Here is a 23408-nt window from a genome sequence, read left to right as displayed (position 1 = left end):
CTCCATCTTCGTAACCGGATGCTGGAGTACTATGGCACTTTACCGCTGGCGACTCTAAGCATAGCCTATGGATTGTCCTTCCGGTTTCCCTACTTTACTTGTGTGCAGCCTGTCTTTCATTGCCTAGATTGTCCGTTCCAATGGGCTCTGGATTTGTGTCTGTCGAACTCGGTGTCTCCTGCCCCGGAATATGATCGGCTGATGAGCCCCTTAGTGGCTCATGAGTTGGACTGTTCTGGCGTCGGGATTATGGCCTGTGGAGCAGCACATGGAGTCCTTGGGAATTGGGACATCGGAACGGCTGCAATTGACTTCTTAGCGAGAAGTTATCTTGAAGAACACGCCAGTTGTCCTCGTCTGGTGCTGGATGCTCCGGTGGTTGAGGAGCATGTATGTTCCTTCCCCGTCCTGAACTGGATGGCAGATAATTTTGCGGAACGTTCCAATGATTTCCTCTTGGAAGCTGTTGCAACATATTGTGCTTATACATTAATGGATTGACTTTCATTTCGTCCTACGTCCTTCAATGATGATTTTTTATCCTATACAGGGTTTTTTTCGCTCCTTTTTAATTTTTTCTTTATTTTTTCTTCAAACTTTTTCACTTACCTTATATGGACTTATAGTTCATGCCCTTGGTTCCGTTCTATCAAACTTGAACTCTGCGTTCTTGCAAATCCGCCCATACTGGTTAGTGGTCCGATCAAGGTGGGGTGTAGTGAAGATCGTTATCTATATATGTACAATGCTAAGTTAGCACAACTGCGTTAGATGTTAGAAAGCCATCTTGCCGCTTTTGCTGCTTTTGCACACGACACTGTAGTCACATGTTATTAAATTGAGAAATTCTTACTCGACTTTGCTTCACATGAGAACTGTCTGTTGTTCACATCCCAAACAGTGAGCAGCGACCTTGGTCTGTACACAGTGTAAAGAAACAGTCTGGGTCGCTAGACGGTGCATGTTGTTGGGTTCAGTTTGATCGGCCCACTACTTTAGCCATAACACGCACGCAGCTGCAAATACCTGAAAGTCGGTGCTTTTAATATTGCAGTGTTACATGTTTTCAACACATTCGGAAGAAGAGCTTTCCCAGGAGCAGAGCCTAGCTGATCCTGTGATGTGATCTCACTGAGCTGATCTTTACGGTATGGGGTTCCCCATTCAAGCCTAGAGACCGTTTACTAGTCTAATAATAATACTATTAGTTTGCAAGGGAAAGGAAGGTGGATGAGATCCACTGTCATTTTAGTATGATTACTCCTTTCATTTTCTATGGTATTGTAACAATGCTGATGGTTTTGATTTTAATCGTCTGTCTGCTAATGTTAGCCAAACTGCTGCATCTTAGGACACGAGGTTTATAAAATAAACTCTTTAAACTTTTACCGTGTCTCTGTTAATTCTGTTGTGGACTGATATGAGAATAATTACGAACAGGTATTTCTGATTCCCACCATTCCTGAGATATACACTAAGTCGCTTGTTCTAGGTTGTCTATACATTGGGACCGCCGAGCTAAACCTCGGATAACGAATGGGACACTGATGCTGGTCGGATAAGGGGTTCTGGGTTCTGAGGTTAGTTTTTGGTACACCACAATTCACTGAGGGCCTGGGTTCCTGCGCATAGTTCTGTGCATAAGCAGAATCCCTGCAACACCCTCACATGTCTGTCCACTGCTGGGAGTGATATGCACCCACCCCTCATATTGCAGGCCACTACTGGGAGTCCTCTGCACCCACCCCTCAAATGTCTGTCCACTGCTGGGAGTCCTCTGCGCCCACCCCTCACATGTCTGTCCACTGCTGGGAGTCCTCTGCACCCACCCCTCACATGTCTGTCCACTGCTGGGAGTGATATGCACCCACCCCTCATATTGCAGGCCACTGCTGGGAGTCCTCTGCACCCACCCCTCATATTGCAGGCCACTGCTGGGAGTCCTCTGCACCCACCCCTCACATGTCTGTCCACTGCTGGGAGTCCTCTGCACCCACCCCTCACATGCCTGTCCATTGCTGGGAGTCCTCTGCAGCCACCCCTCACATGTCTGTCCACTGCTGGGAGTCCTCTGCACCCACCCCTCACATGTCTGTCCACTGCTGGGAGTACTCTGCACCCACCCCTCACATGTCTATCCACTGCTGGGAGTCCTCTGCACCCACCCCCATGTCTCTGTCCACTGCTGGGAGTCCTCTGCACCCACCCCCATGTCTCTGTCCACTGCTGGGAGTCCTGTGCACCCACCCCTCACATGTCTGTCCACTGCTGGGAGTGATATGCACCCACCCCTCATATTGCAGGCCACTGCTGGGAGTCCTCTGCACTCACCCCTCACATGTCTGTCCACTGCTGGGAGTCCTCTGCACCCACCCCTCACATGTCTGTCCACTGCTGGGTGTCCTCTGCACCCACCCCTCACATGTCTGTCCACTGCTGGGAGTCCTCTGCACTCACCCCTCACATGTCTGTCCACTGCTGGGAGTCCTATGCAGCCACCCCTCACATGTCTGTCCACTGCTGGGATTCCTATGCAGCCACCCATCCACCCACCCACCCCCTTGGTGCAGTACACTGCTGTCCTGGGCCTACACACACACCAATATAGTGGTAATATGCTGCACCGCGCCGTAGGCCAACCTTCATGGCGTGTGTACGCCTTGTATCCCAAATGTACTGCCGGGGTACGTGTGGTACGGACCGTACCCCCGCATTCATGGGGTGTGCACGTTCCGTACCACCCGAACCCCTACGGCACAAATACAATGGGGATACGGCCCGTACCCACGCTATGCGTGGGTGCGGTCCGTATCACTATGGTAGTGGTGCCGTAGGGGTACGCGTGGTACGGCCCGTACACACGCCCTGTGAGCGTGTGTACGGTCCGTACCACGCGTACCCCTACGGCACCACTACAATGTTGGTACAGACCGTACACACGCTCAGAGGGCGTGTGTACGGGCCGTACCACGCGTAACCCTACGGCACCACTACAATGGTGGTACGGACCAAACACACGCTCTGGGGGTGTGTGTACGGTCCGTACCACGCGTACCCCCATGGCACCACTGATATAGTGCTACGGACCGTACCCACGCTATGTATGTGTGAGTACAGTGCGTATCAAAGGAAATCCACAAACCCTGCATAGCTGTAGAATCTCCAGGATGTTGGGAAAACAGGGAACAAATTTGTCATGGATACTTCATGTGGAATTTATTTTAAGAATGCCTAAGCGCAAACTACCCCAAATAGTCAAGTAAAGGTTCAGCACTGATGGAGACGAGCCACAGCAGTTAAGGTGTTAATTGGTCACAAAGAGGCTGCAATTTGAAATATGATTCTATGTTAAGACACCTTATGAAGAGATCATTGTGTGTCCATCAATTTTGAGGGGATTATAATAGCAGTATGATAACTTTAATGGTTAACACAGTTCTGAGAGAGTTCTGTGTTTTAGTTTTGACTCATAAAGTTGCATAGAGGGTTAATGTGCCTGCTGAAAAGCCCATCGTGTAACATGCAGATCACAGATTTCTTTTGTGGATATGTCGTTATTAGGTTTTTGTGCAAGAACAGCATTCACATTTAGGATACTTCAGCAGTTTTGATATTACTGAAGCAGTCATCTCAGAAATCCATTTTAAAAGCCATGACAACAATAACATAACACTCAATGCCCCCTGCCACCCACCCCAATCAGCTTCCAGCTATCGATGAGACTATATTTCACACACAGCTCCATTACATTAGATATGGTAGCAAGAAAGCCAGTATTTAGAACATTCCTTCAACATCAGACTGGGGTACCACTGGCTGACCCACTTCCTCTGGTCCATCTCTGTTTCCCTGCCCTCCCATCCACCCGACTCGAGTTGTGAGCCCAACCCCGGGTTTAAAAAACCCTGCATCATCATTGCCCAAGTGAGTAGCACTTCTGGTAATTTATCATCTTACCTCGTTTCTCTCAAACGTTCCTCCTCAGCAGCTGCCCATTCCCTCAAATCTCTCTCCCACTTCTCCCTTGTGGGTGCTTTAGTACTATTTAATGAATTGTTCTGTGCCTTTTTGCTACTGTTAATCCCAGCACGGTAAATCTTCTGCTGAGCTTCTGATCGGCCTCAGGGGTAAATTGTGGTAGGCGTCTAGGGGATGTTATGTGATGTGTACAATGTTGTATTGGATCTGCTTGAACCCTGCACAAACCGACACTTTTCAGACTTCTGCATGAATATGGGACCAATCTATAGCTCACTGCATATGGATTGCTACCTCTCCTCTACTTTCAGTGGCTTGACCTGTCTTTCCGTACGTAGCGTCCGGTACACATGAGATAAAAATTAAGGTCGGCCCACTATAGTAATTATAGTGAGTAGTGTGTGAGGGGCTTCAGGGGCCACAAGAAATGTTGGCCACAGTTGTTGTGCTGTGGCTATGATCTTTGCGTATTGTAGGAACTGTCCCGAGCCCAGAAAGAATGTTTCTATTGCGTCCTGTAATATTATAAATCTGCCATCCAGGTAAAGGTCAGACAGCCACCCTCCCACCATCGGACAACTGACATCGACTGCGCAATTTGAGCAGAATGGACGTATAATCCAAATATCCAACTCTGGAGCATATGGTGCATTTCTTATTATGGTCTGGACTGCTTGTTCCCACAGTCTGGCCATCAGTCAAACCAAATGGGGATATAACTTTGGGAGGCTCCTGCTGTTCATCAAGAGTGCCCTAACTGTTGTCCTTCGCATGTACCCGCCAACAAGACCTCTCCCAGCTTGGGTCCATATCTAGCCTGTGTATCGCATGTTGGAGCTGCATTGACAAATATTCAATTCTAAATCTGGTATCTGTAATTTCCCTTTCTCCCACTCTCTGTGCATTGTGTCATGGCCAACTCTACACCGTCCTTCATTTCACAGAAGATTCACTACTGGTGTCTCCAACTCTTTAAATACCCTCCAGGGCAGTTCAAAGAAAGCCACCTACATTTCATACAGGCATCTCGGTAACCCCACCATCTTAATGAGAGCAATTTTTCCCACCAGAGACAGTTGCAGCGTGTTCCAGAATTGGATAGATTGACGTAGTCCCTCAATTACGCGCCCCATATTTAGGTCATAGAAACCGTTTTCCTTGTGTGTATTAAATATCCACAGGTATTGGAATCTGTCCCCCATCTAGGGTAGGTCAACCTGTGGGCGCTCAATCAGTGAGACCCCACCAAGTCTACCCAGAGGAAACAGAAGGCACTAGGTTCCATTAATCCAGAGACTGGAGGCCTCCCTGAACTGTGTCAACTCGTTTAGTAATATCGGGATTGAATCCGCCGGCCACCTCATGTATATCAAAGCATCATCTGCATAGAGGGACACCACATGTTCAGTCACTCCTATCTTTATATCCCACCCCTTGGGAGCCTGTTTAAGTGACATACCAACGGCTCCATAGCTATGACAAACAATAAAGGAGAGAGGGGGCATCCCTGCTGGTACCACGTTGCAGCTCCATAGCCGCCGAAACACAGAGTCCCGTATGTACTCTGGCTGATGGATTCATAAATGATCATTGTAAAAGGGTGGCTCAATATATAGTGTATACTTATTTAAGTGATGCAGCTTGCACTAATCCAGGCAACCCTTATGATGATTTTAGTGGTCTTTGATAACATTTGAAAGCTCTCAAAGGTGGTAGCTGTGGAGAGCAGCCTTTAGGCTTATCATGAAGGAGTGTTAAGCACCTTGTTTTACCAATCTAATTATGCAGTGTAGGTTAAATGAAAAAGAACCATATAGTGTATATATACAAATATGCCTATTAAAGGGGTCAGTACTAAATAGGATTATATGGACTTTGCTAGTGTAAGTTAAAGTTGGCTGTATACTTATAGTTTCGGGCTGCAAGTTCTATATTGTGCTGTGCTTTATCTTTTTTTAATTATATATTGGGCTGGGTGGGTGAATTGGGAGGATGGGGGACGATCGGCGATGCTGCAAGGCTCTCCATCACACAAGACCTACAGGTCTTTTAGCCTCTATGTTGGGGGTGGAGGGGTGCTTCTGCTGGCAAATGAAGCATCACGGCAGGTGTGGGGGGTGTTCCTGGGAGTGGGGGGGCCTGTTGTGGGGTCACGGGGGATGAAAAATGAAAGCAAGCCAAACATTTTTTTAGAGCAAACAGGAGGGGTTCACCAAGGTGCGCAAGTAGCAGCTGCCTTTCTTGGGAAAGGCAGCGCCAGGCAAGGGTGCAGCCCGGTGCCCTGTATTCCAAGGTGAAGGTGGCAGCGCTGTTTTTTTATATCTAGCGCCACTTCCTCTCCACCCTGGCAGCAGGTGGGTCCACGCACAGGATGCGGGAGTGCCAGCAGTGCTGAGCGAGCATGCGCCGGGCAGTTTACTGCTGCTCTGGGGTTCGGTGCACCCAGCTGCAATTTAAGCACCACTGGTCCAACTTCCTGGACTGAGAGCAGGCCCTGCTGGACCTGCTAGGAGTTAGGGTCACGAGGCTAGGTGAGTAGTTAAGTAATTATTAAAATTATACATTTTTATTATTACATGTGTGTTCTATGCTATAACTAATATTTTTCCCCAAAATAATAGCAAGCATGCTGCTCATATGCAGGTAAGTTAAATTTTCAAATATAATGTAATAATCTGTTATTCTAGACAGGTGCTTAGCTTACTTGGTGCTACTTAACCTGGTTATCGAATCGTACTTGTTGGTGCTCGCTTGGGCTGATGTGATTAGTGATGATTATGTAAGAAGTTCTGCAATTAGTTATTTGTAATTTTGTAACCACATGGTGCATGCCACATTCAATGTAAGCTTAGGCTGCGGGCCTTTTCTGCCTGCTACACAAGCTTCCATTGACAAATGGAGGTTTGGGACCTCCCTATGGCCTGTGGGCGATTGCATCGATTCATGATAGACCAGTGCCATCGTCATGACTACCAACCTAAGGTCGGGCGGTTCCAGAACCGCAACACCCGACATTGTTGTAATCATTAATAAGGCCCTTAGTGATTAGTAAATTGGCCTGTCAAAAGGGGTTGAGAGACTGCGAATGAGATTTGAGAAGAAGCAAACATCATTTGTTGCAATTTATTCTTAGTAACTCCAAAATGTAGTTTACTAAATTTGGAATAGTGCTAGGTATGTAGCTTTTAGAAATTTGGAATAGGATAGGACTGTCCACGATATACTACTACTAGTTGATCTGATTTAGAAAAGTTCAATGTTATTGCGATTGCCTTTGCCGGTCCAAAAATATTTTGGTTAGATATTTATTTATCACTAATCTTTTTTTGTCTTTAGGTCTTACATCAGCATCCAGGAGCAAGAAGAGGGCTGAGGCGGGTGAAGGTCCAGGAGCTGGAGGTGCCTACCAGAGTTCCTTGGCCGATGGCTCTGCTGGTCCCAGTAAGTCCTCCTGGTGTTAACATTAATATATTTATTCCCCTAACTTTTACACTCCTTTTTTAATAATGTGGCATCTACCTGTTTCATATTTTTTTCCTAATCCTTTTCGATATATCCATTTCTAAATTCTTGTTATCCTTGCATTATCCTATTTACTTATTTTCTATGTTTCAAGTTTCTGTACTTTACGTCCAACCTTCACCAGTCTATAGTTACTTGACTGTCTGTAGCTTCCTTTCTTCTGCTTTTTAAGTCAGCTTTCCCTCTCCTCGTTTGTGAACGGCAGAGTGGTGGTACTCTAATACTCAGAGAACCCATTGGTCACATACTACTACTACTACTACTACTACTACTTCTACTACTACTACAACTACTACTACTCTGCCCATTGCCCAAGTAAGGTATTCTACGCATGTATGTTGAGATGAGGAGGCTTAATCACTAAAACAAGAGAGTGGCCATAGTCACGTTGGACACCCCAAAGTTGTGTCTTCTTATTAGCTAGGCTTAGTATATTAGCAGCAGTTGATAAACTGATGACTGTTCACTATGTCTGAGAGGAAGTACGAGGAGGACGGCCCCATTGCATTTGCCAACCAATTCCATCTACTATTTTTTCTCAAAACATCAGATTCATCAGTCAATAGTTCCAACCACTCCTTAACAGCTTGTCTCTTGACTTGTGGCTTTTTAAAAAATTGCCTACAACAAAATGCCCAACCTGATATTTTTGATAGAAGATACTGTCTAATGTACCCAAATTGTAGTGAATAATGTGTGGTGTATTTTTATTTTGCTATAAAACAATTAATAGGAAGAGGCATATCTGGCTTCAAATAAATGTGTGATCTTTTTTTTCTAGCCGCACCGACCACCAGTGCCAGAGCCAGCAGTGACGGAGCCAGCCAGTCTGAAGATGCGGCAGCGGAAGGGGTTGAGCCAGCGGCAGTAGCAGACGGTGGTAAGTTATATTGCTTGCTTATTGATAATTAATTATAAAGTCACTTTAAAGGTATAGTGTTGCTGACTTGTGAACAACAGGTGAACACAGCAGGATTTGAGCTAAATAACTAATGGCCGCTCCTATCTTAAACTCAGCAGAGAATGTTTTATGAACAGGACCTTTAACTATGGGTTGATGGAAAAGAGAAGGATGGAAGGGGAAAGGATGGGGAAATTTAATATATATGACTGAAAGAGAAGGATGTATGGGTGAAAGTTCTGGAAGCATAAATACTATAGGTGGCTGATAGCTAGGATACATGGGTGGGTGAACGACGGATGAAAGGTATAGGGGCAGGAAGCCTGCTTAGGTGGGTGAAAGTATATGTGTGAAAGGCAGGCAGCCTGTGTGGGTGGTTGGAATCCTGTGGTGGTTTCTTTTGATTAAAATTAACTTAAGGACACATGGGTGAGAAATGACAAATGTATGTTGCTGAAAGGTTTGTTGAGATGAGACTAGAGTGAAACAGAGAGCCATGTTTGGATGGATGGCTATATGGATGGACAGGTAGTTTCAATGGTGAACTGAGAGAATATAAAACTTAAATGGTGGTGAGTAGCAAAGCCAAGGGTGAATAATAAAAAATAAAATACTAGAAGAACAATGCAATGATGAATTGAAAAATCCTTGGGAAGGAGAATAAGGGACTAGGGTGCTCCTCTGAAGTGGTATTCTTCTCACCTTAGCTTGCCTGGAATGTTTTTTTTAAATTTTATTCAAAGGGTTGAGGAGGTGTGATTTCAGAATCCTCTCTGGACTCACAGTAGTTTTCAAGTGCAAAATTATGTATCCTTTCTACCCACCCATCATCAATCACCTCCCTCCCTCCATACCCATGACATAATCTTCTATGTGTTTTGCTAAGAGCATTGTTTACAATTTGGCTTTTTTCTTCCTTGAAATGTAGTTACTCCTGCTGCTGATCCAAAAACACCTAGCAGGCAGGAAATTGCAGCCCTGACCTGGCAGCGGAAACTGGAGGTTATCAGGCCGAGTACTGACGGATGGTGACCTTTGAGAATGAGGAGGCAAAAGCTGCTGCAGATGCCCAGGGCCTCAGCCAGGCCACAACAACAACCCCACCACACCGTTTCTGCGGTCACATGGGTGGCCGGCACCATTCCACCATCACTGTTGCTCCCCCTTATTTCCACAGATTTGAGCGCCACATCATGCTAAGGCTGGCGAATATTGAAACCAGACAGGAACGGATGGACAGACACCTGAAGAAGCTGCTAACCCACCGTTAGTGCCCGCTTCAGTCCCTATTTTAATCTGATTTTGGGCGGGTGGATCGGAGTTGGGGGATTTTGGGTTTTTTCTTTATTTTTGGACAATTTACTCTTGGACACTACTTGAATATTTGTTGGGGTTAGGGAGAGAGGTGGGCCAGTTGTAGGTTTGGTTTGGATTTGTTGAGGGAATACACTTTTCATACTTTTACATTTTATGATTATGAATGATTTGGGAATTTTTTGTGGGGTTATTGTTTTACCTCGCACTGCAGCCAGTTTTAAAACTCTGCTGATGGTGAAACCACAATAGTTATGTGGTACCCTTCCTTGTCCTACTACTCTCTCCTCCTAGTCTCTGCAGTCTACTCTGCTACTATATATTATTATTAACCCCTAAGGAAGGGGTGGGGAGTGAACTTCCATTGTATAGAAGGATTGCCATTGAACAATGAATCAATCAGCCACAGTTCACTTTTCTTACCTCATTATATGAAGCAAGGGCTGCATGGTTACCCAAGGTGCCATGGTGTTGGTAGTAGTGGCAGCATGCATTGCTAGCATTTCTTTTGATTTTGAAGGTTAGCTCATCAGAACTGAAGCGAGGTCTCACTCCCTCCTAGGTGAACTAGAACTGTAGGATAAGGACTCGGAGAGTGGGGCTATCATTGCAAGGAAGTTTACAAATTGAAAAAAAACGTGGTTAATGCCGTTACTCTATGCAAGCTTGATGACATTCACCAGCGACTAGACTACTAAAAAAGGCTCAGACACAAGAAGAGAGTATGATAAGTGTTAGACGGCGACCTCAGAGGAGCCTGGAAGGGGTCCTGACTACCCTGAGACCCACCCTCAAAGAATCGTAGCCGGGCACTGGCAGGAGACTCCCCAGGGGGAGGAATCTCGTATCTAGGATCGTACTTCTGGCACCACACGACACAGAGTGACCACACCGGGTATTCTGAGAAAACAATCTTTATCAAGTAGGTTATCACTGCAAATATGTACAAGGTGAGCGTGGGCTCAAGAGTCTCGGAAGGGGTAGGGGTAGTGGGACAGTCTCTGGTAAAGGTTCAAAGCAGGGACGTATCCGGCGCACAGCTCACAATCCTCGAGCTGGGGGATACGATGTTGTAGTCGGGGTCCGGCGGGACCGTGAGAGTCTGTTGGAGCCGCGAGTCACTCAGCGGGCTCAGGTACAGGTTCGGAGGTCTTACGATCTTCAGGGAGCCGCGAGTCACTCAGCAGGGCTCAGGTACAAGTTCGGAGGTCTTACGATCTTCAGGGAGCCGCGAGTCACTCAGCAGGGCTCAGGTACAAGTTCGGAGGTCTTACGATCTTCAGGGAGGCGCGAGTCACTCAGCAGGGCTCAGGAGGGTCCAAGTTCCAGGAGCCGCGACCACGTCGGCAGGCTCTCGTTGTTCCAGCGTCGAATCTCCGGACAGACCCAGAGCACCCCTTGTTATAGGTCGACCCCTCTTTGATGTCCGGAGTCTGTGCAGGCAGGGGTCTTGTCACCTGGGGGTCGCTTGTCGGGATTTCCTGCTATTGTCTTTTGATCCTTTCAGGGCCGGGTCGGGAGGAGTCCCAGACACCCAGCAGGCACGGAGCCAGCCCTCAGGGAGGCCGGAGGGCCGATCGAAACCCATCGTCCCGGGGGGTTCAGAGGTGCGATAGATACTGCTCCTCCCTCTCTCATCCCCTGGAAGCGGGATGTCCTCCAGCCGGAGTGGCGCCTCTAGGCCCGGGTCGCGCTGGGGCCGGGCGGCCATCTTGGTGCATGAAGTGGGCACGCGGGCCCGGGGTGGCCGAAAGGAGAGAGGCCATGGACGGGGATGTCCGGGTCGGTGCGTGTGTCCTGGTGGGGAGGGTCGGCTGGGCCGTGTGCTTGGGCTGCAAGTACCAGGTTTCGGTGGTGCGGGGGCACGGAGGGCCACTCTACGAGGCCGGGTCCAACACGCGTCCCCCCCAGCTGAAAGCCGGAGAGAACTGCCCATCAACTTGGGGGGTTCTCTTCGCTGAGGCGGAAGAACCGGGAGAGGCCGTCCGCATTGGCGTGGTCCGTACCAGGGCGGTGTTCTACGGTGAAATCCATCCCCTGGAGGGAGATTGACCACCGCAGTAGCTTGGGGTTTTCTCCTCGCATCTGCATGAGCCATCGCAAGGGCCGATGGTCAGTTTGGACTCTGAAATGGGTGCCGAACAGGTAGGGTCGTAGCTTTTTGAGTGCCCAGACCACGGCAAAGGCTTCGCGCTCTATGGTGCTCCATCTCTGTTCTCGGGGCAACAGCCGCCGACTGAGGAAGGCGACGGGCTGGTCTAGGCCTTGGTCATTCACTTGGGACAGGACGGCCCCAATGCCATGCTCGGAGGCATCGGTCTGGACTATGAACTCCTTGGCGTAGTCGGGAGCCTGGAGGACGGGGGCAGTACACATGGCTTTTTTTAGGGCATCGAAAGCTTCCTGGCAGGCAGCTGTCCATTGCACTTTCTTTGGCTGTTTTTTAGACGTGAGTTCTGTGAGAGGGCCGACAAGGCTGCCATACCCCCGAATGAATCTTCGGTAGTAGCCCGTGAGTCCCAGAAAGGCTCGGACCTCCGTTTGGGTGATGGGTGGTTCCCAGGCCAGGATGGCGTCGATCTTTGGCTGTAGAGGGGCGACCTGGCCGCTCCCGACCTGGTGCCCCAGGTAGACTACGGATCCTTGCCCGATCTGGCACTTGCTGGCTTTTACTGTGAGGCCTGCCTGGCGCAGGGCGGTTAGCACCCTCCGGAGGTGCTGAAGGTGCTCACTCCATTCTGAACTGAAGACAGCGATGTCGTCCAGATATGCCGCGCTGAACTGCTCTAGCCCGGCCAGGACCCTATTCACCAGTCGCTGGAAAGTGGCTGGGGCATTTTTCATCCCGAAGGGCATTACGCGGAAGCGGTAGTGCCCATCGGGGGTGGAGAAGGCGGACCGCTCCTTGGCCCCTTCGGTGAGCGCAATCTGCCAGTATCCGCAGGTGAGGTCGAATGTGCTGAGGAACCGGGCTGCCCCTAGTCGGTCAATGAGTTCGTCGGCTCGTGGAATGGGGTGGGCATCGGCTCGGGTAACGTCATTGAGCCCCCGGTAGTCCACGCAGAATCGGAGCTCGGGGGCGACACCGGGGGCCGCTGCCTTCGGGACCAGGACCACGGGGCTGGCCCAGGGACTGTCAGAGGGCTCGATCACCCCCAGGGTCAACATCTTCGAGACTTCCGCTTGAATGCAGGACCGGACCCGGTCAGGAACCCGGTAGGCTCGGTGTCTCACCGGCGGGCTGTCCCCGGTGTCCACGTCATGAACACACCAGTTGGTGACCCGGGGGGTCAGGGAGAAGAGGTCGGAAAATTGTCTTAGGAGCTGGCGGCAGTCCGCTTGTTGCTGGGCAGTGAGGGCTGGGGAGAGGTTCACTCCTTCCACGGAGCCATCCTGCTCCTTGACACACAGGAGGTCCGGGAGGGGATCCGACTCATCTTCGGCCCCGTCATCGGTGGCCAGCAGGAGGCTCAGTTCTGTCCGCTCGAAGTGAGGCTTGAGGCGGTTCACGTGCAGGACCCGGAGGGGATCCCGAGGCGACTGGACGTCCACCAAGTATGTGACTTGACTCTTCCGCTCAACCACTTTGTAGGGCCCAGTCCATCGGTCCTGGAGGGCGCCAGGCTTCACGGGGGCCATGACCCACACCTGCTGGCCCGGCTGGAACTCGACCAGAGTGGCATTCTGGTCGTACCAGCGCTTCATCTCTTCTTGACTTGCCTCCAGGTTGGCCTTGGCCAGTTCTCGGAACTTCCTGGTCTGGTTCCGGAGGGCCAGGACGTATTGGAACACATCTCGGGGGGTGGTCTGGGGTGCCGCCTCCCACCCTTCCTTAACCAAACTGAGGGGACCTCGGACGGGGTGTCCATAGAGTAATTCAAACGGGCTGAACCCTAAGGACTTCTGGGGGACCTCCCGGTAAGCGAACAAGAGGCAGGGGAGCAGGACGTCCCACTTACGCCGGAGGGGCTCTTCTAGGCCAGCGATCATCCCTTTCAAAGTCCTATTAAACCTTTCTACTAGGCCGTTCCCTTGGGGATGGGACGGGGTGGTGAACTTATAGGACACCCCACATTGTTGCCACAGGGACGTCATGTACTTCGAGATAAAATTAGTGCCGCGATCGCTCACGACCTCGTGGGGAAAACCCACCCTGGAAAAGATCCCCATCAGGGCCCGGCCCACCACGGGGGCCGTAATGGTGCGTAGGGGAATAGCCTCAGGATAGCGGGTGGCGTGGTCCACTAGGACCAAGATGAAACGGTGGCCTTGGGAGGTGGGGGGGTCCAGTGGTCCCACGATGTCGATTCCGACTCGTTCAAAAGGGGTACTGACGACCGGGAAGGGTTGGAGGGGAGCCTTGCCCTTCCCCCCACTCTTCCCACTAGCCTGGCACGTGGGGCAGGACTTGCAGTGGGCTTCTACCGCTGCTCTCATTCTAGGCCAGTAAAAATGGGTCACGAGACGGCTGTAGGTCTTGTCCTGACCCAGGTGGCCGGCGAGGGGGACGTCGTGGGCTAAGCCCAGGAGGAAATCTCGGAAGCGGAGGGGTACCACCAGTACCCGTCCGGATCCCAGCTCCACCGACTTCTGCTCACTGTACAAGATGTTATTTTCCCAATAGATTTGGTGCGTCCCGGTCTGGTCACCTGCGGCTTGGCCCTCGGCCTGGCGCCGCAGCCCGACCAGGGAAGGACAAGTGGCTTGCTCCCGGCAAAATTCTTCCCGAGTGAGCCCGCCCTCGTGGCGCCAATGGGCCAACTCGGGTAGATCTCCCCACTCGGGGACCGGGGCGGGGTCGGATGGTGCGGGTTCGTCGCGGGCGACGGACCCTTCTGATGGGGGGACGGGAGGACCCTCGGCGGGGACTGTACTGGTCTCTTCGATCGGGGTGCTCTCGACTTCTCTCCGGGGAGTGAGTCGGGCTGACATAGATCGGGTGGTGGCGCACACCCACTCGGGGAGTTCCATCATTCCTAGGTGGGCCTTGCGCTCGACGTGCTTCCAGGGAGAACTCTCCAGGTCGTTCCCTAAGAGGCAGTCGACCGGCTGGGAGGTTCTTACGGCCACCTTGAGTTTACCTATCACCCCTCCCCACTCAAACGGCACCAGGGCTACCTGACACATACTTTCTCTATTGTCTGCGGATATTACGGGGCAAAAGACGTTGGGGAGGATCTGCTCCTCGGGGACTAGGTGCCTGAGGACACCGGTGATACTAGCCCCGGTGTCCCGCAGGGCCTCTACCTGGTGGCCATTGATCTTGACGAGCTGCCCGTATTTCTGTGTGTTGGAGGGTAGGAGGCTACCAGGGATCATCTCCCTATCTCCCAGGGATACTAGGGCCATCGCTGCGGGTTCCCACTCCTCGGCTTCCTCAACCTCCTCCCCCAGGGCTACGTTGGCTATCTGTCTCGCAGGGGTGGTAGGGGAGACTTGGGTGGCCATGGGGCACTCTGGGTCATTGGCGTAGTGCCCGGGTTTCTGGCAACGGAAACATGTGACGGTCACCCGGTGTCCCCGTCTCCCAGGGGGCCCTGTCACCGGTGGGGGGGGGGCGCCGGGAAAGGTGGAGGTTGTGTCTTCGGGGGGCTAGGCTGGGACTCTCTCGGCCCTCCCTGGTTCCCTCCCCCTCTCTGGCGGGGTGGTCCCTGACTGGCTCGGGGGTACTCTCCTACCATGCCCCGGGAGACCCGGGTGTTGGTCCAGCGGTCGGCCTCCACAGCCAGCTTCCGGGGATCTGTGAGCTTGCTGTCAAGCAGATGCTGACGTAGTTCTATGAAGCAGTTCGCAGCCAGATGTTCCCACAACATGAGGTCAGTGAGTTCGGCAAGGGTGGTGACTTTGCTGCCCTTGATCCACCCATCGAAGGCCCGACTGAAAAAGTTTACATACTCCACCCAGGTGGTGCCCGGGATCTTCCTGCAGTCCCGGAATCGCTGACGGTACATTTCTGGGGTGAGGCCGTATCTTGTGAGTAGAGCCTCTTTCATGTGGCTGTAGGAGGTCTGCAGGGAGAGGGGTAGGTCGAGCAGGGTGTCCCTTCCTTCGCTCAGAAACCGCCCCCACAACCCCGCCCCCCAGTCCTTCTGCGGGATCCGATGGGAGGTCATGGCGACCTCGTAGGCCCTGAACCATTGCTGAATGTCATCGTTTTTATAATATTCCTTGACCACATCCTTGGGGATGTGGACCTTCTGTTCCGCTGGGGAGGCCGTCTCTCGGTTTCCCGGGGGCCTTCCTTCCTCGCTTCTGGCCTTGAGCTCGATTTCTTTCAAGCTGCGTTCGTGCTCTAGTTGGAGCTTCCTTCCTTCGTGCTCCCGTTGGAGCTTATTTTCTTCTAGTTCGCCTTGTACACGCATTTGCTCTACTGCTAGCTTTTTTTCCGCTAACTTCAATTCGCCCTCGATTTTGAGTTTGGCTAACTCAAGTTCATGATTGCGGCTTCTCTCTCTGTCCGCGAGCTCTTCCGGGGATAGGCCCTCGTCTGGTACGATGCCTCGCACCTGATTGCTACTGCTTCCACTTTGGGGGGGTTCGGCTTCGTCGGGGCGCTCCCCCGTGCCTTCCGGGCGGGAGGCCCCGGTCTCCACCCAAGTTTTCAGTGCTTTCTGCAAATCCTCTTTAGTGTTGAGACCAGTGGTAGCGATTTTAAGTTCTTTGCAAAATTGCTTTAGCTCTTTGTGTGTGTATTCTTCTAGATGCTCCACCTGGAACACCCTGTTGGCGTTGGTTTCTGCGGGGCTCACGGCGCTTCCTTCTGCCATCTTTGTCGGTAGTGCTTCTGTTGTTCACGGTACGATCTCTAGGTGATGGGCCCGAATCCCACCGCTGCCACCAATGTTAGACGGCGACCTCAGAGGAGCCTGGAAGGGGTCCTGACTACCCTGAGACCCACCCTCAAAGTATCGTAGCCGGGCACTGGCGGGAGACTCCCCAGGGGGAGGAATCTCGTATCTAGGATCGTACTTCTGGCACCACACGACACAGAGTGACCACACCGGGTATTCTGAGAAAACAATCTTTATCAAGTAGGTTATCACTGCAAATATGTACAAGGTGAGCGTGGGCTCAAGAGTCTCGGAAGGGGTAGGGGGTAGCGGGACAGTCTCTGGTAAAGGTTCAAAGCAGGGACGTATCCGGCGCACAGCTCACAATCCTCGAGCTGGGGGATACGATGTTGTAGTCGGGGTCCGGCGGGACCGTGAGAGTCTGTTGGAGCCGCGAGTCACTCAGCGGGCTCAGGTACAGGTTCGGAGGTCTTACGATCTTCAGGGAGCCGCGAGTCACTCAGCAGGGCTCAGGTACAAGTTCGGAGGTCTTACGATCTTCAGGGAGCCGCGAGTCACTCAGCAGGGCTCAGGTACAAGTTCGGAGGTCTTACGATCTTCAGGGAGCCGCGAGTCACTCAGCAGGGCTCAGGAGGGTCCAAGTTCCAGGAGCCGCGACCACGTCGGCAGGCTCTCGTTGTTCCAGCGTCGAATCTCCGGACAGACCCAGAGCACCCCTTGTTATAGGTCGACCCCTCTTTGATGTCCGGAGTCTGTGCAGGCAGGGGTCTTGTCACCTGGGGGTCGCTTGTCGGGATTTCCTGCTATTGTCTTTTGATCCTTTCAGGGCCGGGTCGGGAGGAGTCCCAGACACCCAGCAGGCACGGAGCCAGCCCTCAGGGAGGCCGGAGGGCCGATCGAAACCCATCGTCCCGGGGGGTTCAGAGGTGCGATAGATACTGCTCCTCCCTCTCTCATCCCCTGGAAGCGGGATGTCCTCCAGCCGGAGTGGCGCCTCTAGGCCCGGGTCGCGCTGGGGCCGGGCGGCCATCTTGGTGCATGAAGTGGGCACGCGGGCCCGGGGTGGCCGAAAGGAGAGAGGCCATGGACGGGGATGTCCGGGTCGGTGCGTGTGTCCTGGTGGGGAGGGTCGGCTGGGCCGTGTGCGTGGGCTGCAGGTACCAGGTTTCGGTGGTGCAGGGGCACGGAGGGCCACTCTACGAGGCCGGGTCCAACAATAAGCAATAAAAACTTGAATTATTCAGAACAATGTTGAGCTACTACAAGCTGTACGAAGTGGACAAGCTTAACCTCAGACGCAAAATAATACAGTGCCTGAATGATGATGCCTGCAATGAGATGTTCTTCTGAAAAAAAATATCATACACTGTGCGGGGGTGAATAATATAATATACTGCCAGTGTGGGCTATATGAGCTTAAGAATAAGATCATCCTCACCCTACACTGAGTTGGTGTTGCTTTAACCACATCCACCCCACTAAGTGTGTGATCAATTAATGGTGTAAATTGTTAAGTCAAACCTCAATAAATCAGATGGAAAATGGTTAGGGGTTTGATGAATGGTTGGGAAGGGGGATTTGAGAGAAAGGTTTGACAAAGACAAATACTACACAAGGACAACACAATCATCTTGGCAGCCGACCATCACAAATCTGTTGTGGGAGGAAAAGGAAATGCATGCATGATGATGAGTACTAGACCAGTACAGGTTAAATAAAATTGTCACTCTGCCCCCAGAGAGGCCCAAGTTACATTATGTTCTGTTGTACTGGGCTTTCAAAGATAGCAAATAAAATTAAAATATCTGCATGAGTCAAGTAAAAAACATAAACAACACACACAGTTGTAATGATGGAAGAGAAAAAAATGATACTGTATTGCCAAATTGGAGTTGCATCTCTGCATTCCTCTTGGACTGTCCGTTAATCTTGGGGGCCTGGGCGATGCGGTTCGGTAAGGTAAGTGTGAGTTGTTTTTCCAGTATGGCGCAGGGTAAAGGGTCTGTAGATGGAAAAACAAAAATGATATTAACGAATCTAGGAAAAAAGTTAAACTGCAAGGAGTGCAACAAGAAATCTCTCAGACGCAGCACGGCTAAATGTCTGTTTCCGGCAGTTATCGCCAACAACAGGCCGCCCACCTAACCTCCACTTAGCTTTAAATTTGAGCCAGACAGCACTGAGCACACACACACAGTAACATAGCATTTTTCTAATTAAGTAAAAAATCAATGCACCGCTGTCAGTCACACCACACTCACCTCCACCGCCAGCCCTGGGCATAGTTCACAGAGTTTTGCTACGCAGAACTCTGCACAGTTCCAAAAAAACTCCACGAAGCTCCGCGAGTGGTGGACTGCAGTGCTAACTGCAGTTTGTGTTGGTATTCCTGACGCTCGGGTAGAAATTCTACCCGAGCGACAGATCGCGCTCATGAACTTACTGTTCGTGCTCACAAACTTACCGTTCGCAATCTCCACAAACTCCGCGAATGGAGCGACGTTCACCGCCCAGGCCTAACCACTAGGGGTGGGCGGAATTTGCGTAGTCGTGCTACACAAAGCTCTGTGAAATGGTAAGAAATCTCCGTGAGCACGCAGAAATTCCACGAACACGCAGAATTGCTTGTTCCTGAAGCTTTTTTCCTGTTCGTGAATGCTGTTTGAGTGCTCAGGGGGAAATATCTTGTGAACACGCATTTTGAAAACGCGAACAAGCAAAAAATTCTGCGAAGCTGCGGAACGCAGAATTTTGGGCAATTCCGCGTTCTTCACGGAATGCAAAATTAGCCAAATTCCGCAAATTCCGTGAGCGGAATGGAATTTACCACCCAGGCCTACTAACCACCACTACACAGACATGTGTATGTCTGGTGTTGTTGTTTACCGTTAGGCCACTTCAAAATTATCATCATCCAAATCGCTTGGTTTCAGTGAATTCGAAAACTTCCATCTTCTTCTGGCGGCAGTTCTCAAAGTAGTCACACTCACACTCACGCCCACGTACAAAGTCATTCTATCATCTCTGATCCTCAGGAGCCTGACTCCGAGTATGGTGTCCAACTCCGTACCAACAGTGTCCCGAGTGAGACCTGACAATTCCTGCCTCAAAAAATGCAATGGATCGGCCTGTAGTTGTCCGAATTTTGTTTTTGAACAACAAAAAGGAAAGGATTGACTTGAGCCACTTTTTGTGTATAGACTAGAGTAGACTAGATTTGTGTTTGCAAGCTTTGCATTATCTAAGTGACTGGTCGGGTCTAAGTCTTTGAGGAGTATAAAGCATAAAACAGTAAAACAAAGCAGTGTGGAGAGTGTGGCTTGGACCCGGTGAAGGAATCTTGCTATCCTATCTGTCAAAGGGGAAGAAAAAAAAATAACATTTAGGGGAAAATTATTGATCAGCCGTTGGTAGGCCATCAACATTGTGAATTTCAATCATCATCACAATAAACATAACCAACAAACACCCAGTCTCACACTGCCTGCCATGAATCCTCTCTTCTCAAGTCTCAACACACATGATGATTGATGATGATTAATGACATATCAGTCAAGTTCACATGACAACAACACTCATCATGCAATGCAAGCCTTTTCTTCCGGTGTGCTCATCGTGATCGATTGGTGGCACATTGCAAAATGAAGATCCTCCATTTGTTGGCTGTAAATTGAATTTTTAATGTCACATGTGAGGCAGTACCTCAAGGTTGAAAAGGATAGATAGTAAGGGCCTAGGGTTAGAGGCAGGAACACATTCGTTTGTATTCTCCATCCAATGTCTGGCTTGATGGAAATCACTTTAGGGCGAGTTGGGACTTCTTCACTGCACACAGTTGCAACTCCAATCCGGCAATAAAATGTGTCTAAGAGTAAGAAGGTGGGGATGGATTGGTCAACCAGACACACAAATATAATAGAGTAAATATTGTTCCTTAGCTTTATCTTTTTTTGGGGGCGGGGGCGTCAAATAAAGAAAGTAACTAGTCTGGTGGTTCGCCCAGAGGTAGGTCATCTAACACACTACTTCCATGACCTGAGTCTCTGTCATGTTCCTCCTGTGGTACTTCACGTACGGTGTAATCCAGTGGTATAAAGTGCTGATTCATTTTGATCTTGGTTATTCTCTCCACATTTTGGGGCAAGAGACTGGTCTTTCTCACTGTCAGAACAGCACCAGCAGCACTGAAAACAGGTTCAGCAGAGAAACTGGCTACGGGCCAAGCCGATATTTTATCTCCAACCTGCTAAGCACTGGCCATTGGCGCCTCTTCCCATACCAATACAGCAGTGGGTTGTGATAAAGTAGCTCTCTGTTGGGTCATACAGGTTGGCCTGGACCATCCGCTCAATGGTCATTGGTGCTCGGCCTTGCTCATCCTCTTTTCCCTTTGCCTCAGCACTGGACTTAAGCCCTGACAGTAGAATTCATTCCTTTGTCGATTTTGGTGCTGATGCTCCTGATCTTGTTGTTGATGCTGTTCTTGTTGTTGGTGGTTTTGGCTGCTGTGACCCAGCCGCACTACCCTCAGGCTCTGAACTTGAAGGCTGCCCTGCTGTACTTGTGCCTTAGAGGAGTAGGCCTCTAATTCCTGGCTGTTCTTTTCTAGCTGACTGGCTTGCAAATCAATCCAAGTGTTGTAGTTGGCAACAACCCCGTCTGAAAAAGGAATGAAAGTAGCCAGTAATGGTTTGTACCGTGGATCAAGAATTGTGGCACAAATGTGATGGTTGGATGACACAATGTCTTTTTGCACCCTTGTATTTGCAGTTAAGCGAAGGATTAAGTCTACACCATCTCATATGCTTCTTTTTTCCTTGCAAACCAGCGTACATTGCAGACCCCTCCTTTAGCTGTTCCTGTAGCTTGTTCAACAATGGGATAGCTTGGCCCATGGTACTGTCCTCCTTGCTAACTTCATGTGTAAACACCTCGAAAGGAAGCAGCATCTCTGTCAGGCATTTGACTAGGCCCCATTGGTCTATCTCAAGGATCATGCCTTTCTCTTTGCATGACATATTCATTGATTGGTCTGTACTGCTCAAACAGACGTTCAAGCATGTAATAAGTCGAGTTCCAATGTGTTTGTACCTCCTGGATGAGTGCTTCAACTGGCATTCTATTTTCACGTTGAATGGTTCTCAGATGCTTTTGGTCTTTAAAATAATGGCTGAAATGAGTACATATTCTTCTGCAGGTGATCAGTAAGTTACTGACACTGTCTTCTTTTTTGAGAAAGTCTTGAAAAATGATGCTTATGCTGTGCATCAAACACAGAACCCTGAAATAGCCACCATCAGCCTTGGCCTTATCTATATTACTGCCATTGTCCGTGGCAACAAAGTTAAGTCCTCTTGGTCGCAGCCATTCAATGACCTTAGTGTTAAAGTCTTCCAAAATGTTAGCAGCAGTATGGGATTTCTCCATGGTGAACATGGCTACAGTTGCATGCTTCCTGGCGCCATTAAAAATCTCAGCAGTGTCAACACCTGCAGATATCTTTTCTCTAATGCCCTCAAAAGAAATCCAGTGTGCAGTGATGCACATGTAATCAGTGGCTTGGCTTGGAAACTGGTCCACATATCTGTCCTCAGGTAGATAGTGCGAACAGCACTCTGCTGCAAAGCTTGTCTAAGCAATTCCAGCTCGTCGTGATGTTGTGCTGGAACAGCAACTCTGGCAAAATAGGACCGGCTGGGAACCTTCCATTTTGGGCAGATGGCTGCCACAAATTCAAGAAATCCACCCCTTCCACAAAAGAAAAAGGGAGGAGGTCCAGCACTAACATTTCAGCCAGCTTCATACAAACATGCCGCTGGGTGAATACATCCCCTCCAGCCTAAACATGCTGAGAATGGTAGCCTGGATTTTTTTCTTTTTCTGTGCCACTGATGCAGTTGACTTCTTAGCAGACATTGGTAGGCTCAATGGGTGTTTCGGTGCAGCAGTCACTGTATTCTCTTGCCTTGATGTCTCGACCTGACTCTTGTGCCATTGCAGTGTTGGTGATGATGATATGGGCGATACCACTGCATTGCTGGGGACAGGGCACTTTGTGTACCGGAAAACATTTCTTCCTCTTCTTCGCTTTCCACCGTGATCAGATATGTTTCCCTGCTCAGCCTTTCACATCCTCCACCAACACTTGCAATTTTTGGGCCGCTAAGGTGCACCTCCCACTGGATCAAGTGGTGTTTTCTCACATTGGTTATTTGGCCTCCGGCCCCATAGTTTGTACCAAGCTTACCCTGACTAACACTTGCGCCACAAATGGAGCATGTGGCAATGTTTGTCTCCTTCTTGCTTTCCGAAAAGAAGTCTCAAACTAGGGAGGTCAACTTTCTGATACTGCTGGTGCCACTTGCAATCTTGGGTGAACTGGTAGGTGGGCGTGACATTTGACTCTCTGCAGTACCTACTTCTACCGAGGTGGTTGTGGTGTACGGAGGTCAGTGCCGGGACTTTGTAAATTTAGCAGCTGAAGGTAGTGTTGGTGGTTTGAATGTGTCTGTGGTGCAATATCACTCACAACAATTTGGGATGGTGTAATGTCGGTCACCACTGGGGCGGGGATAACATCCATGATGACTGGCTCGTTATCATCCTCTTCTTCTACATCTACCTCCATAACTAAAGCTTTCAGAACCTTCCTTTTCCCTAGCCTTGTCTCATGGCGTGTCTCACTCTCAGACTGAGGTGGGATCCAAGTGTTATCTAGATTATCAGAAGGGGGGCTTGGAGAAGAAGTTGATGGACTAACCCTCCTTTTTCTTGCTTGATCTGGAAGACAATCGATCTTCTGAAAGAGTGGCTTCCTCTTCTTCCTCAGCAGGAAGCTTGATCTCCTTAATTGTCTCTACTTTGGGAGGAAATTCCATTGGTGGTTGCAGGTGTTGTTGTTG

At 50.1% G+C, this 23408-nt stretch overlaps 2 protein-coding genes across 2 annotated transcripts in view; one reads left to right on the top strand and one right to left on the bottom strand.

Annotated features, from left to right (window-relative positions):
- The window catches only part of LOC146860825 (uncharacterized), a 102735-nt gene extending 92953 nt beyond the window's left edge, over positions 1 to 9782 (top strand). Inside the window, exons 2-4 of the mRNA XM_085646382.1 lie at positions 7315 to 7419; positions 8282 to 8380; positions 9330 to 9782. Coding sequence (XP_085502508.1) covers positions 7315 to 7419; positions 8282 to 8380; positions 9330 to 9433 — 308 coding nt within the window. The 3' untranslated portion in view covers positions 9434 to 9782. The remainder of the gene's footprint in view (positions 1 to 7314; positions 7420 to 8281; positions 8381 to 9329) is intronic.
- Positions 1 to 23408, bottom strand: part of LOC146860824 (sperm-specific sodium:proton exchanger-like) — a 4630975-nt gene that overhangs the window by 4105707 nt on the left and 501860 nt on the right. The gene's annotated exons all lie outside the window — the stretch shown is intronic.

The sequence above is a fragment of the Triturus cristatus genome, chromosome 3_1 (assembly GCF_964204655.1).
Source record: "Triturus cristatus chromosome 3_1, aTriCri1.1, whole genome shotgun sequence".
NCBI classification, from domain to species: Eukaryota; Metazoa; Chordata; class Amphibia; order Caudata; family Salamandridae; genus Triturus; species Triturus cristatus.
Note: the sequence above shows the minus strand (reverse complement) of the source record. Positions and strands in the feature narration are given on the sequence as shown.